Source organism: Cyprinodon variegatus, unplaced genomic scaffold, assembly GCF_000732505.1.
Source record: "Cyprinodon variegatus isolate N-32 unplaced genomic scaffold, C_variegatus-1.0 Scaffold1460, whole genome shotgun sequence".
NCBI lineage: Eukaryota > Metazoa > Chordata > Actinopteri > Cyprinodontiformes > Cyprinodontidae > Cyprinodon > Cyprinodon variegatus.
Window position 1 is genome coordinate 126,170 of NW_015151913.1, and position 12,513 is coordinate 138,682.

General features: G+C 38.5%; 1 protein-coding gene across 1 annotated transcript in view; it reads right to left on the reverse strand.

Annotated features, from left to right (window-relative positions):
- LOC107103484 (tissue factor pathway inhibitor-like) overlaps window positions 1-9,569 on the reverse strand; it is a 15,319-nt gene extending 5,750 nt beyond the window's left edge. Inside the window, exons 1-3 of the mRNA XM_015403205.1 lie at window positions 9,071-9,569; window positions 1,363-1,533; window positions 359-457 (exon numbers count right to left, since the gene is read on the reverse strand). Of these exons, the coding sequence (XP_015258691.1) occupies window positions 359-457; window positions 1,363-1,533; window positions 9,071-9,491 (691 nt within the window). The 5' untranslated portion in view covers window positions 9,492-9,569. The remainder of the gene's footprint in view (window positions 1-358; window positions 458-1,362; window positions 1,534-9,070) is intronic.
- Between the last annotated feature and the right edge of the window lie 2,944 nt (window positions 9,570-12,513).

Genomic DNA, 12,513 nt, shown 5'->3' on the forward strand with positions numbered 1-12,513 from the left:
ATGCTCAGCACCACATCTAGTCCCTGATTGGTTTTCACGATACAAATGTATAAAAAACATGCCTCCTTCTACTTCACAGTGTTACACCATATTCTGTGCCCCATCATATATTGCTACCCATGAGGCAAAGAATATGGTTTGTACTGATCACTAAATAGGCGCTTGAAATGTATCCTTCCCATCTTAGACCGTTAGGAATCACTCACTGCACGCACATTTGATGTGAATGCACCGTTAAACAGAACTAGAAATCACAATCTAAAATGCTATGCTGGGCAGTTTGTTTTTCCGAGGCAAACACTGATGCTTCATGGATGCATGGTAGATTGCTTCAGTAAGTGAGTTTGTGAGGATTTACCAGTCTTCTTTAGAGGGGCGGACTCTAATGGTGCCATCCGAGGAGCCTTGGGAGCCGCTGGGGGAGGGGAGGAAGTCTGGTCCTCAGTAAGAACTGAGCCTGAAAAAAAAAAAAAAAACAGGTTACAATGAAGTTCTAGATGCTTTATAAGCAAGTTATAAATGAAATATTGGCAGCCCAGATTTGTTCCCACTAAATATGTTCCTGTAAAGCAACTATTCTGTTTTGTCTTAGAGGAACATTTCTGAGATGCATCAAACATTTACTGGAGAGGAGCAGGTGAACATTAACATTTCATTGCAGCTTTAAAACTTGTTTTCTCTGCAGGATAAATGCATGAGCTTTTCTCTGCAGCCCCGCCCTCTGATTGTTGTTGTTGCTTATCTGAACTGGGAGCGGCACCACATACCGGTTCCCTCCCAGTTTGCGCTCAGATTTCAGAGTGTGGTCATTCTGATGATCCAAAAAACAAACACAGAAACTTAAAAAGTATGCAAACAAACGGGAAGAGGTCAGACAAGCCCCAGATTTAAAACCTTGGACTGCTATCAGGAATCAAACATCATATCTAGGCATCAAGGCAAAACTTTAAACTCATAACTCAACTATAAAGATTTCAGTTTTATCTCAAAACCTCTTCATTTTCAGATAAATCAGAGATGAACCAAAATCCAAAAACCAAAAATATCATTAGTTTTCTAATTCATGTTTTGTTAGCAGTTCCCCTTGTAATCCTGCAGATGACCTGCTCAAACACTCCTGCAGTCCGACTTGAATCTTATGGAATCTTTGGTATGACCCAGGACCAAAATGTTCCTACCCTCCAACTGGTATGGATCTATATTTACCTCAGTGCTTTCATACCTGCCGACCACTTAGTTGATTTTCCTGACTAACTGCTTCGTGTGGTTTCTATTCATTTGTTTTCTCCAGTTGAATGTTGCTGTTCCCAGTGAACCCACCATGAAAACCGGACCACCAGAAGCTCGGTGACAGAAGCTTACCAGTGACTCCACTGCAGGTGGCCTCACACTCTCCCTGGGACACGAAGTTGTTGCCGTTGGCCTCGCAGCCGCCGAAGATGAAGGTGCTACAGCTCTGACTTGTCACATTGTAGAAGAACCGGGGGAACGCAGCCCGACATGGACCAGTCTTCTTTGGCAGACGGCAAAGATCTGAGAAAGAGATGAGCTGAAGTCAGCTTAACCCGGGACATAGGTTGCTTCAAATGTACCATTAAATTGAAATGTAAAAAATGAAAAACAGATTAAATATAATTCTTAAAAGAATATAATTAAATCCCCTTTTTTTAAACGCATAAAATTAAATATAATTGTCATTAACTCACTTTGTATTCATTTCTTGGCTTTCCTGCAGCAGGAATAAATTGATCTAAACTAGAGGTCATGGATTAGCGGACCGCTATCTGGATCCAGACCCACCTGCTGGCTAATCCTGACCCAACCTTATTTAAAGCATTTATAAATTACTGCATGTTGTCTGATAACGTAATGTGTGCCGCTTCTTCTGTTAATATGGTAAAGCCTTCCAGCGCCCCTGGGACCAGGCTACACGTGATACAAATTAGCCAATGAGCTGCTGTCAGTCTGGTTTGCTGCTGCTGCTACTTTTAGACACAACAGGCAAACCTGCGGCAAGTCGGGCGATGAGAAGGAAGATGATGATGAGAAAAAGAGAGCAGAGAAAGTGTGGACTGCTGGAAGAACTGTGGTGAACTGTTGAAAGAAAAGTGAAATGGTGCTCAAAGATGACTCTGCACATTTTGAGTATGTTTGACTCAACCTGCTGCTGTGAAGCAGGATTCTTCACCATGAACAGAATCAAAAATAAATATTGATCTAGGCTCAAGAAGCACCTCGATATGAGCTCTAGAATGGCTTTATCTCCATTCAAAAAAAATAAAATAAAAGGAAGAAGAAAAAAAAACGAAAACAGTCAGTTCAGGTGTTTTAGAAAAGGTGTGAATAAGGAAATTGTCTATATACCAAACTGAATGATTATTGTTCTTTATTAAAAAAAAAAGAAAAAAAAAAGAAAATTTTCCAGTTTTTAATTTTTCATTTAAAAAGTAAATATATAGCATGGATGCATAAACACCAGCATTTTATTTCAGTGTTAAATGCTGTTTAAAGTAAAGGATTATAATTAAAAATGTCCCTGTTCCTTTACTGGGTGTTGATTTTCTTTATTCAGACCCCGCTGATTTTTAATTACCCCTGATCTAAACTGTCAACTTCCATCATATTTAGGGGACGGTTTCTGATTGGCTGATTCATACAGCAAGTCGGGAAAATACGATCCCAATTTCTTCTCACTCTGATTAATGTTTTTTCTGTCAAGGGCTGAAATAACTTCAGTTATATGTTGCAATTTATTTACCAAATCTGAGTCAGCAGCTCCTGTCTCCATTTCCGTAGTTTCATCTGAAATCTATAATAATACATCTCAAATTTGACATTATAATTCTTTAGGTGTTAATAATGTGTTTTTCTCAGGTTACTCAGTAAATGTCAGACATGCTTGTAGTAGCTGATGATTTAGGATCCCTCTCTGTAACACCAGTTTATATATATAGCGTCGATTCACAGCATGTCATCTGAAGGCAATTTACAGAGATGATTCGACCAGAGCATACAGACAGATTGGTTTAAAGTTTTCTATTTAAAGGAGAACCAGCTGATTGCGTTCCCTCCCTACATCTCTGACGTTTCTGTGGTTTTACTCCTCACAGCGTGGTTGATCTAATCTTTACCAAACATACACTCATGTCATAGTGAGGAATAACTGACTACCATATAAAACTAATTTTATATTTATCGATGCAATACAGTTTATCATGCTTCCATGGTCATATATATAGTTTTAAGCATAAACCAAACTGACCAAATGTTGACTCCTACATGCAGTCATTAAATGAGTAGTGGCAACGATGGCATTTTTAGTGAAACAAAATAAGCTTAGTTTCTTACTACTCTCTAAAAACTTGTTTTCCCTTCCATCCACCTTGTAGGTTTGATGTTGAGTGTTGAATGCAAACAGTTCAATGTTTATATGCAAACTAAGTTTACATTTCATATATTAAGAGTTTAACTATAAAGGACAGAACTGTTTCTATTGGCGCAACTAGATGCTGACAGATGAGCCTCCATGTTGAGATCTGATTACTAACCCAAACTGATTGATCACTAGTGCTTACATGATAAAATTCACCTATTTAGCAATGAGATGACAAACAAAGACATTGCTGTAAGCTACAAGAGTGTGGAAAACTACTGAGTCCAACTTTCTTCCTCATTAAGGTTTGTAAATATTCCTTCAACAGAAAAACATGTCATTTTACCAGAAGTAACACAAATAGGTCTAAGGTCTGTCTGGTCAGGATGTTTGTGGATAACCCACAGGCCCCCTCTGCGGTTCCTCCCACAGCAGCATTTGTCCACACAGTATACACACCTGCGTCACATTTCTGCTGTCTTACACTATTTGTAGACCAGCACACTAAAGAAACTGCAAAAAAATATGAGTGATTATTTTTGTTCTTGATGCCCTTAAAGATAACATTTTTCTTTGTTCTAGCAGAGAGTAAATTGACCTTAATTTCTACACAAATAAACAGAAATTTTAGCAAAAACAAAAAAGACCTCGTGGTTTCTTGGTTGTGTGTATAAAACACCCCATTTATTGAATGTGTTAAAACTATGGGTCAAAATGAAAGTCCAACTTCCTTTAACATCTGAACTCACCCACTAAAGTGCAGATAATGTTAATAAAGTACATGTCCTGCTTGCTTTTAGTTGCAGGTTCTTGGATGCGGGACACAAATCAGCAGGAAAATGAGAGGGTTGATCAGGGAAACCTGCTCATAAGCAGCAGTGCGGGGATTGTTGAGAACAACCAGTTTTCTTTCAAACCATGTCTGTGCCTATTGGCCAACGCACTGACCAATGAGCGCCACTGATTGTGATGTAGTAAGCGCTACAGGAAGCTGGTGGGGGGGTGTAAACAAACAGCTCGTCGGTAAAACATAGAATACGTCCTTCTTAAAAATGAATGAGCATAGAGCCTCTTCCTGCTCACGTTTCAACGAAAACCCCAAGTCTAATCCTTCCAGAACTGACTCTTAACTGTTCAAGAGATGTAGCCATCTTTCTTGGTGTGCTTTCTCCAGCGTCGTGCAGCTTTGTTATCCCGCCCTCAAAACCCTGCCCGCTTTGCATCAAGAAATTCAAAACACATCCCTGCGTTGTGATTGGCCCGCCAGTTCTAGGGCTTGGGGCATTGATGGAGGCTAGACCACTCACAGGCAAAAATTATTTTGGCCGCTGGCGGGTGGGGCTAGTTTACTAGGCTAGCATTTACCCATTCTCTAATTTTTTTTCTCCGCCTTGAGCTTCTTTTTTTCAAACATATGGCTTTACAATTAACCGAAAGCAATTCCCCACAAACACACGGAACCAGCTATATCTGACGAAATTGTGTGTGTGTTTAATAAAGCATTTGAAATGCCACAATAATAACATTTAATAAATGTTAATGCCAATTAAGGCCTTTGTTAAAAAAAATTATAATTTAATAATTTTTAATGACCTGCAGAAATCCTGTTCATGTTAAAATGTGTGTGTTGGTGTTGGACCTCAATTAAAGCCAGTCTAAAATTTCAGAGTGTGAATGTGGCTTGTTTTATTTTTCCTGCAAGCTTTTTAGCAAACCAGAAATGCCCAAAAGAGCGTAAATTCAAGCGAGTTTGATTTTGCACCTGTTTTACAATGAATACTGGAAGGATGCCAACGTTAGCCTGCTCTGCTATCACCATTCCCATTTTATTCCGATCAGGGACTCACCTGCTGCTCCTGTGACTTCTTACCTAATGCGTAAAGGTGCATTTGTCAAATAGAAGGAGCTTCAGAAAATGTAATGGTTATTGCTTAATTAGGGTTGGTTTCATGAAAACTGTCATTTGTAAAAAGAAAAGAAAAACATAAGAGAAAAAAGATAATGTGCTACTGTTTTTTTCAGAGATAAAGATTATCATTTAGGTCCTCCAAAGGTCGCTCTCCCCCCATTAAGCTCCAAACTGAATCAAAATGATCCACTTTTCAGTGCTATTTGATGTGTGCAGGTAAAACTGGTAATAGTGCCGATTTGGTTTATAAAGATCATTTATCATTTAATCATTTTTAATTTCAGCCGATGAGTAGCGTATGTTATCGCTGCTATTTTAGAATATAGTTATTGCATAACATCACATTTAATTCCTGTGCTGCCGTTGGATATACCAGTGGGCCTTTTTACCTGATTTAGTGGCTCAAATGATTGTTTCACAATATTCAGAAATTAATCAGCCTCCCAGGTCCCTTCGTTTAGATCTGCCATTACCCCTTAACAACCCCATAACATTTCCAGTCAAGGTCTCACTGTCGGCACTTCAAAATAAAAGCACGGAGGAAACGTGACATTAGAGACGGCTGCTAAATAGTTCTCTATGCACAACCTTTGAATCTGCTTAGACTCCATCAACTTTGGAAAAGCCCAAAAGCGCTTATAAAGTAGATCACGGTAGGAAACGGGGGTACCTCCTTGTAGCTCTACCCACACAGAAAGCACTTTTGCTAGGGAGTGGGCAGGGACAGGCCGGGGTCTGTCCTGGAGGTGAGGGAGGAAGACCAAAAGTCCTTCTAGGGCTAAATTAAAATGGCGTTTTTAAAAAGCCACCTTAAAACATCTTCGAAGCATTTCTTATTTAATTCTTTATCAACATTATTTCCTCTATATTCCATTTTAACTGAAAAAAAAAAAGCTTTGTCTTGCCTGCACTTGTTTGACCTTCATCACAACCATAACCAGTACCTGATTATTTGCCGCAATACGATTTAATACAGGGGTCTTCGATGTTTTCCAGGCAAAGGACCCTTTAACTGATGGTGTGATGGAGCAGGGACCCCCTAATTAAATATATTGTATGAAATTGTGTTATATCAAAATGATCCTATAGACACCCTATTACAGATAGAGTAATCCAACCAAAGTTATTTCTCCCTGGGATTATTGATGACTGAAAAGACATCTTCTGCCTCCATTTGTCTGTTTATTACAGTGTGTTGAATTCATGATAATGTGTATTTAAAGACATTTCAATTAGTGGAAAAAATTTGCAGGGGGGAATATACCGGTATATATATATAAAAAAATAAAGTCTAATCAACCGAAACCTTTGCGAAACCCCATTCAGTACCTCTGTGGACTCCTAGGGGTCGCGGACACCGTTTTGAAGACCTCCAATTTAATAGAATGGTTCAGTTTTTTCAACTTCAAACATCACTGCTCCGCTCTCTCCATGCGGTGCTGCTGTTTGACAACACCAAAATTCTATCAAGTAGCACGAATTGAGAGCGGAACAGTGACCTCTCTCACTGCTGGCCGCTTCCATGCACGGTTTGGATAGGGATACAGTGTAAATCCACCACCGTCGGTCCGAATACAACAGGAAACAAACCCTGGCTACCTGCTATTGTTGCTAAGGTTACATCCACATGAATGTGTTTACACAAGAGCAATACTTGTACAAACCCTCCCAAGAAAAAAGGTATGAAAAGGGGTCTAAATGAGCTCCATTTCATTTTTTTCCTTCTATATTTAATAAAAAAAAAAATTTTAAAGTACATTTCAGAAGGATTGCACTAATAAAATACCAGGTTATGACTCCTTTATCTACTTTTTTGGGTTTTGAAGCAGAAAACCGGGTCCAGAAACCTCAAAGTTAAACATTTTTGGTCCCGTCCTGACCCAACTTAGTCTGTGAGGCTAAAGGCATAACCATATTTGTTGCAAACTTAGACTTGGTACAGTTGGTTTATATCAGCTACATGAGATTTGATCTGTTAAAAGGGAATAAAACCCAGGATATGAAAAGGCTCAAATGCCTTTTTGTTAGTCCAACCATGGAGCAACATATATATTCCTAGACCTTAGGGAAACCTAATACTAGGTTGTTGATGTGAAAACTATGAACAGCCGCTTAAAGACACCTAAAAAAACCTGCCCTTAAAACAACCCGGCCCAAAATCTTTCCAGAATCTGCTGTCAACGATCAAACTCAGAACTTTCCAGTGGAAGTTATCTAATTCTTTCATGGAATCATGTTGGAAGAAAACCACACATGGTGATTCATCCATAAAAGGAAAACTTAAATTCTTGGGAATATAAGCAGGAAATGAGGTCAGACACATCTGAAGGCTTTGTTTACCAACGGCTCTCTGGAACCCACTCCCCCACATGCTGAACAGATAATCTAATCTGAATCAACACAAAGGCATTGTGAGGTGTCGTCAGCTCTGTGCCTGTGCCTCAGGTGTTCTGAAAAACTGAACTACCAGGAACCAGAGAAACTAGTCGGACCTGAGCTAATCCACAGTTGGCAGTGAGTCATCAGCTACCTGTATAGCTGAGCAGAAAAAAGCAGATTGTTATCGTGGATCAGGTGGTACTGAGGTGTTACTGGAGTTCAAAACTGCTTAGAACACAATGCAAATTTCCAACCCTAAAATGTTCACATTGATTTTCTAAAGTAAGTATTAATGTACTTTGTCTCATGCATACATATATTTCTTAGTATATTCTTCTATACTATATAAAATAGTTTATAAAAAAAAGTAAACTGCCTGTTTTTTTTTTTGTTTTTATACTTATACAATATACAATAACAGGAGAGATCTGGGTCTGTTTCTTTTGGATGGGCGCTGAGTTTCATCTAGAGCTGAAACAATTAATCAGATTACTCATGATTAATCGATTATTGAAATAATTGTCAACAAATTTAGCAATCGATTAATCGTAACTGGGGTCTAAAGACCCTAAAACATGCCCTTAGCTGACAGAGTGACCCACTTAGAGAAGTAATTATATCCAATTTGTGAGGAAAAATATCTTGACATTTTGCACTTAAGATAAAAAAAATTGTCTGTGGTTAGGGTTAAAATAAAAAAAATTAGCTGATTTTTAAATAGTATTTCACTTCAATATGGGGGAAAATAGTCAGAATTCTGACTTTAATCTCAGAATTTGGACTTTAATCTCAGAATTCTGACTAAATTCTGATAGGTAAACATGTTTGCATCAAGCTGTAGCCATGTTTGTTTTAGAGACTTTAATCACCTTCTGCTCTTCCATTAATGAAATAACATCACCAGGGACAGAATTCAGAGATTAAAAAGTCAGAAATCTGACTTTGCTCCCATATTAAACTGAAATAAAAATGTTTATAAATCAGTTAACTTCTTTTCATTCTTTCAGTTTTCCTCTTCTGTACTATCCAGGACTCCTCAGGTGGAAAACTTTTAGTTTCACCTGGTTTAATTCCATAAAAGGTCTTCTTAAAGGAACTTTTTGCTATCCGATTATTAATCTATTATTCTAGAAAATAACGGACAGATTAAGTTGCAGAATAATCGTTAGTTTCAGCCCTAATTTAATCCGAATCATCTGGTTCTTGTGGTTTAAGTCTTTATTTCAGACCAGAACCCAAACAAGGTTTCCCAGCCTGTCAGTTTGGCTCAGCAGGACAAACAGGAAGTAGTTGAATAGATGGAAAACACCTGATCAGACTAAACTGCGTCACTTATAATTAACTCAGCCAATAATGTTGATCGGAAGCTGCTAAACTGATTAATTAATTAATTTAATCCCTTGTCTCACCGCTGTTAGTCGCGTTGCTCTGCGGCTCCTCAGCCTCCATCAGCGGGACGACATGGATCTTGTCCCCGCCTGCGGGCTCTTCCTGCTCGGCCTGGTTCTGGCTTTTCTTTCGGTACACCTGGAACTGGGAGCTGCGCTGCAGGCTGCAGCCCTCGGCGCCGCAGCTCACCAGCATACACTGCATCCCTCCGTCCATGGGCAGCCCGATCAGAGCCAGGTCACAGTCCGAGTCCTGGCAGCAGGCGGTCCGGCAGGTCTCCGCATCAGAAACCTCCTGGATGTGGCCCAGGTAGCGCGCTCCCGCTTTCAAAGCGTCCGGGGCGAGGTTCTGGTTCGGATCCGTGGACTGGTCCCAGTCACAGTTCTGGGTCAGCCCAGTTTGGAGGAGGAAGCAGAGCGCAATAAGCTTCGCTTGGAACATTTTGGCAAACTGAAGCTAAAGTCACCAACTGAGAGCGTCTTTGTTCTGAGCACAAGTCGTTCACTTCCGCCAGTTTGTGTCGCACTTAACTTTACCTGCGACAGGTGAGGTCACAGAGGCCACGCCCTGTGCGACACAACAGCTGAGTGGCAGCAGACTTTTTCTTTTTTTTTTATTATAACCATCATATATATACAACAGGCAAGTATCAGCATATAACCTGAAAACCAGGAGAAGCAGACCCAGGTTGCCTCCATATATACATGATAAGTAGAACCAAAATAAACAAACTAACAAGAACCCCCCCCCACTTAAACACAAATTAGGAGTGTCTCATCAGTGCCAAATTGTTTATCATATTATACAGTTCTGCATCTTGTTCTTTGTCCACAGAGATGTCAAGTACTGGACTAAAGTACACTTTTTAAGTATCTATACTTTATCCAGTGGTGTCAAAAGTACACACATTTGGTACTTAAGTAGAAATATAGATACTGCAGTTTAAAAACACTCTGGTAAAAGTTGAAGTATCAGCTTGACCTCTTTACTCAAGTGAAATTGAAAAAGTATGTGCTCCAAAAACTACTTAAAGTATTAAAGTATAAAGTAACCTTTAAAAAAAAACAGCCAGATTTCACTATATTAATGGAAAACTCATTTTTTTGACTATTTAGAAAAATTCTTTGTGGTTCTTACAGCTAATCTTTAAAACTGGGATCTTATTTTAAACTTGAGTTCAGACATCACATCACTTCTAATAAGAAGCTGATCTCGTTTGTGTTTCTTTTCTAGTCAGAAGGGGTAACTCCATTTAGAGCATTTCTGAATTAACTATATGAAAAAGTATTAAAGAAGTGGTTCTTCCCTTGCAAAAGTAGGCTGACATTTGTTTTACTCTCCCTTTAGTTTAATAACTGTTTTTAAAACAACAGTGATGTCAGCATTGCTAAAACTAGCAATGATATCTGTTTACTCCTTATCAGACCGATTATTATACTCGTATTTAGTCACAACTGTATCTATGTCTATATCTCCTAACCAACGGGGCCTAATCAGGGTTTTGATGAGATATTTAGATTCAAAGTATTTGCTGTTAGGATGAAGTCCGTTCAATAAAGAACCTCCACCAGTGGTCCAGGCTGTTTTCCTTAATTAAGTGAAAAAAGTGATATAAACAATTATTAGTCAAGTCACCAGTAGAGTCAGGCTTTAGGTGGAAACTCACAGGGTGCATTTGTTAAATTCCTAACCACGGTTCTGGAGGGCATAGAGAACAGAGCAGTAACCTCTCCCTGCTGCAGCAGCAAAAAGGCAAGGAGTCCTTCATTACACAACACAGAGCTATTTAGCTTTATAAATAGCCTACTTGCAAAGAAAGACAAAGACTATGGAGTGAATTCTGTTCCACTGTTGTTGCAAGCAAAGAACTGATTTTGGAAATTAAAATTTGAAATGAAAAAAAACAAAAAAACAAAACAAAAAACACATCATCTAAGGCCCTGTCCTGACACTCTGTGTAGCCAAAATGATGATAAAAGTTGTCTAAGTCTAAGTTCACTTCAAGCACTTCACTTGAAACATAAAGGAATGTTGTTGCTTGTATCCCCTGCCGAGCAATAAACATGCGTTTTCTACTCTCCATCCAGAGGAAAGCCGCCACAGACGAAAATAAAACTCAATCTGAAAAAACGAAAGTACATAATCTTGAAAATACAATATAAAAAGATTAAATTAAAACAGGTAAATAACTCTCAAAACCTTTTTTGATACATTTATTTTTCACAGAATTTTGTTAAATGATTCATAAAAGCAGAAGGAAACAAATATTTCAAAACCTTCTGCGCCTTAAACAGATTTGGATAAGTAAACGAATGGGGACAGAAAAGGCAGTCTGGCTGTTAGAGGAATGACATGATTCAACAGTAAAAAATGGCTGTTCATATTTCATATCAGATTGTCTTTTACTATCTTCTTCCCAGAAGGCCAAGTCCTTGGGCTAGACCGAGGTTGAAGATTACCAAAGACACTTGTTACTGACTGGGAGCCAAGGACAAAACAATTCACAATATTAAATGGTAACTGGGATATTATCATCCTAAACTGGGTTATTACATCTTAAATCAAGGTGCTGCAGCTTTCAAAGTAAAAGCTCAAAGAGAGTAGCACATACTGGTTCATTAAATAATCATAAAAGTCCGTACTTTATTGTTAGATACAACAGCCTTGGATTCGCCCATCTGATAATCTTTCAATCACCTGGATGGTGACGCTTTGGCTGAGGCGCAGAAAAGGTCAGAGATCAACAGCATGGGCATTGCTTTAAGGTTTCCTATGATGCATTTGCTTTAAGATCTCCTGTGTCTTTATAGACAGCAAAATCAAGTTTACATTTAATTCAGTAATTTAATTTTCTGACGAATTTGAACATATAGGAACAAGTTTTCCTCATATATAAACTAATTCAAAAAGCTTAGAAATAAAAACTGTTAAATACTTGTCATTGTTTTCTCTGATTGTCTGTCAGCTGTTCAGGACCATGTGCTCATTTTACCCAGTTTACCTGTAATTTTCTTTTATTGTTTTTGTGAGTTTTCTTAACAGGAATTAGAGATCAGAACACTTTTTGGATCCGTTAATATTTTTGGTTGAAAATGAAAACAGCTAAAATGTTTGCCAGCTCAATGAAATCCACCATTTTTTTTCTCCATCTTTCTGTCCTGGGATCAGATTGAATCTCTTTGGCGCCATCTAGTGGCCATAAAAAGTAATCAGACTCCATCTGCAACGAGAGTGATTAGAAACTCTTTTTGCTGTTTCTATCAACGGTGTAACTTTATATATAAAGTTGTTGGGGTCACTCTAAGGGTGGGGGCTGATGGACCTTTGATTAGGTTTTTGTATTTTCCAAAAATAGCTCAAACACATATGTATTGAATGCTTTCCTATTGTTGAGAACACAGGAGAACCAAAATACACTGATATTTATATTTACAGATAGAATCAGAATCAGAATCAGAATCAG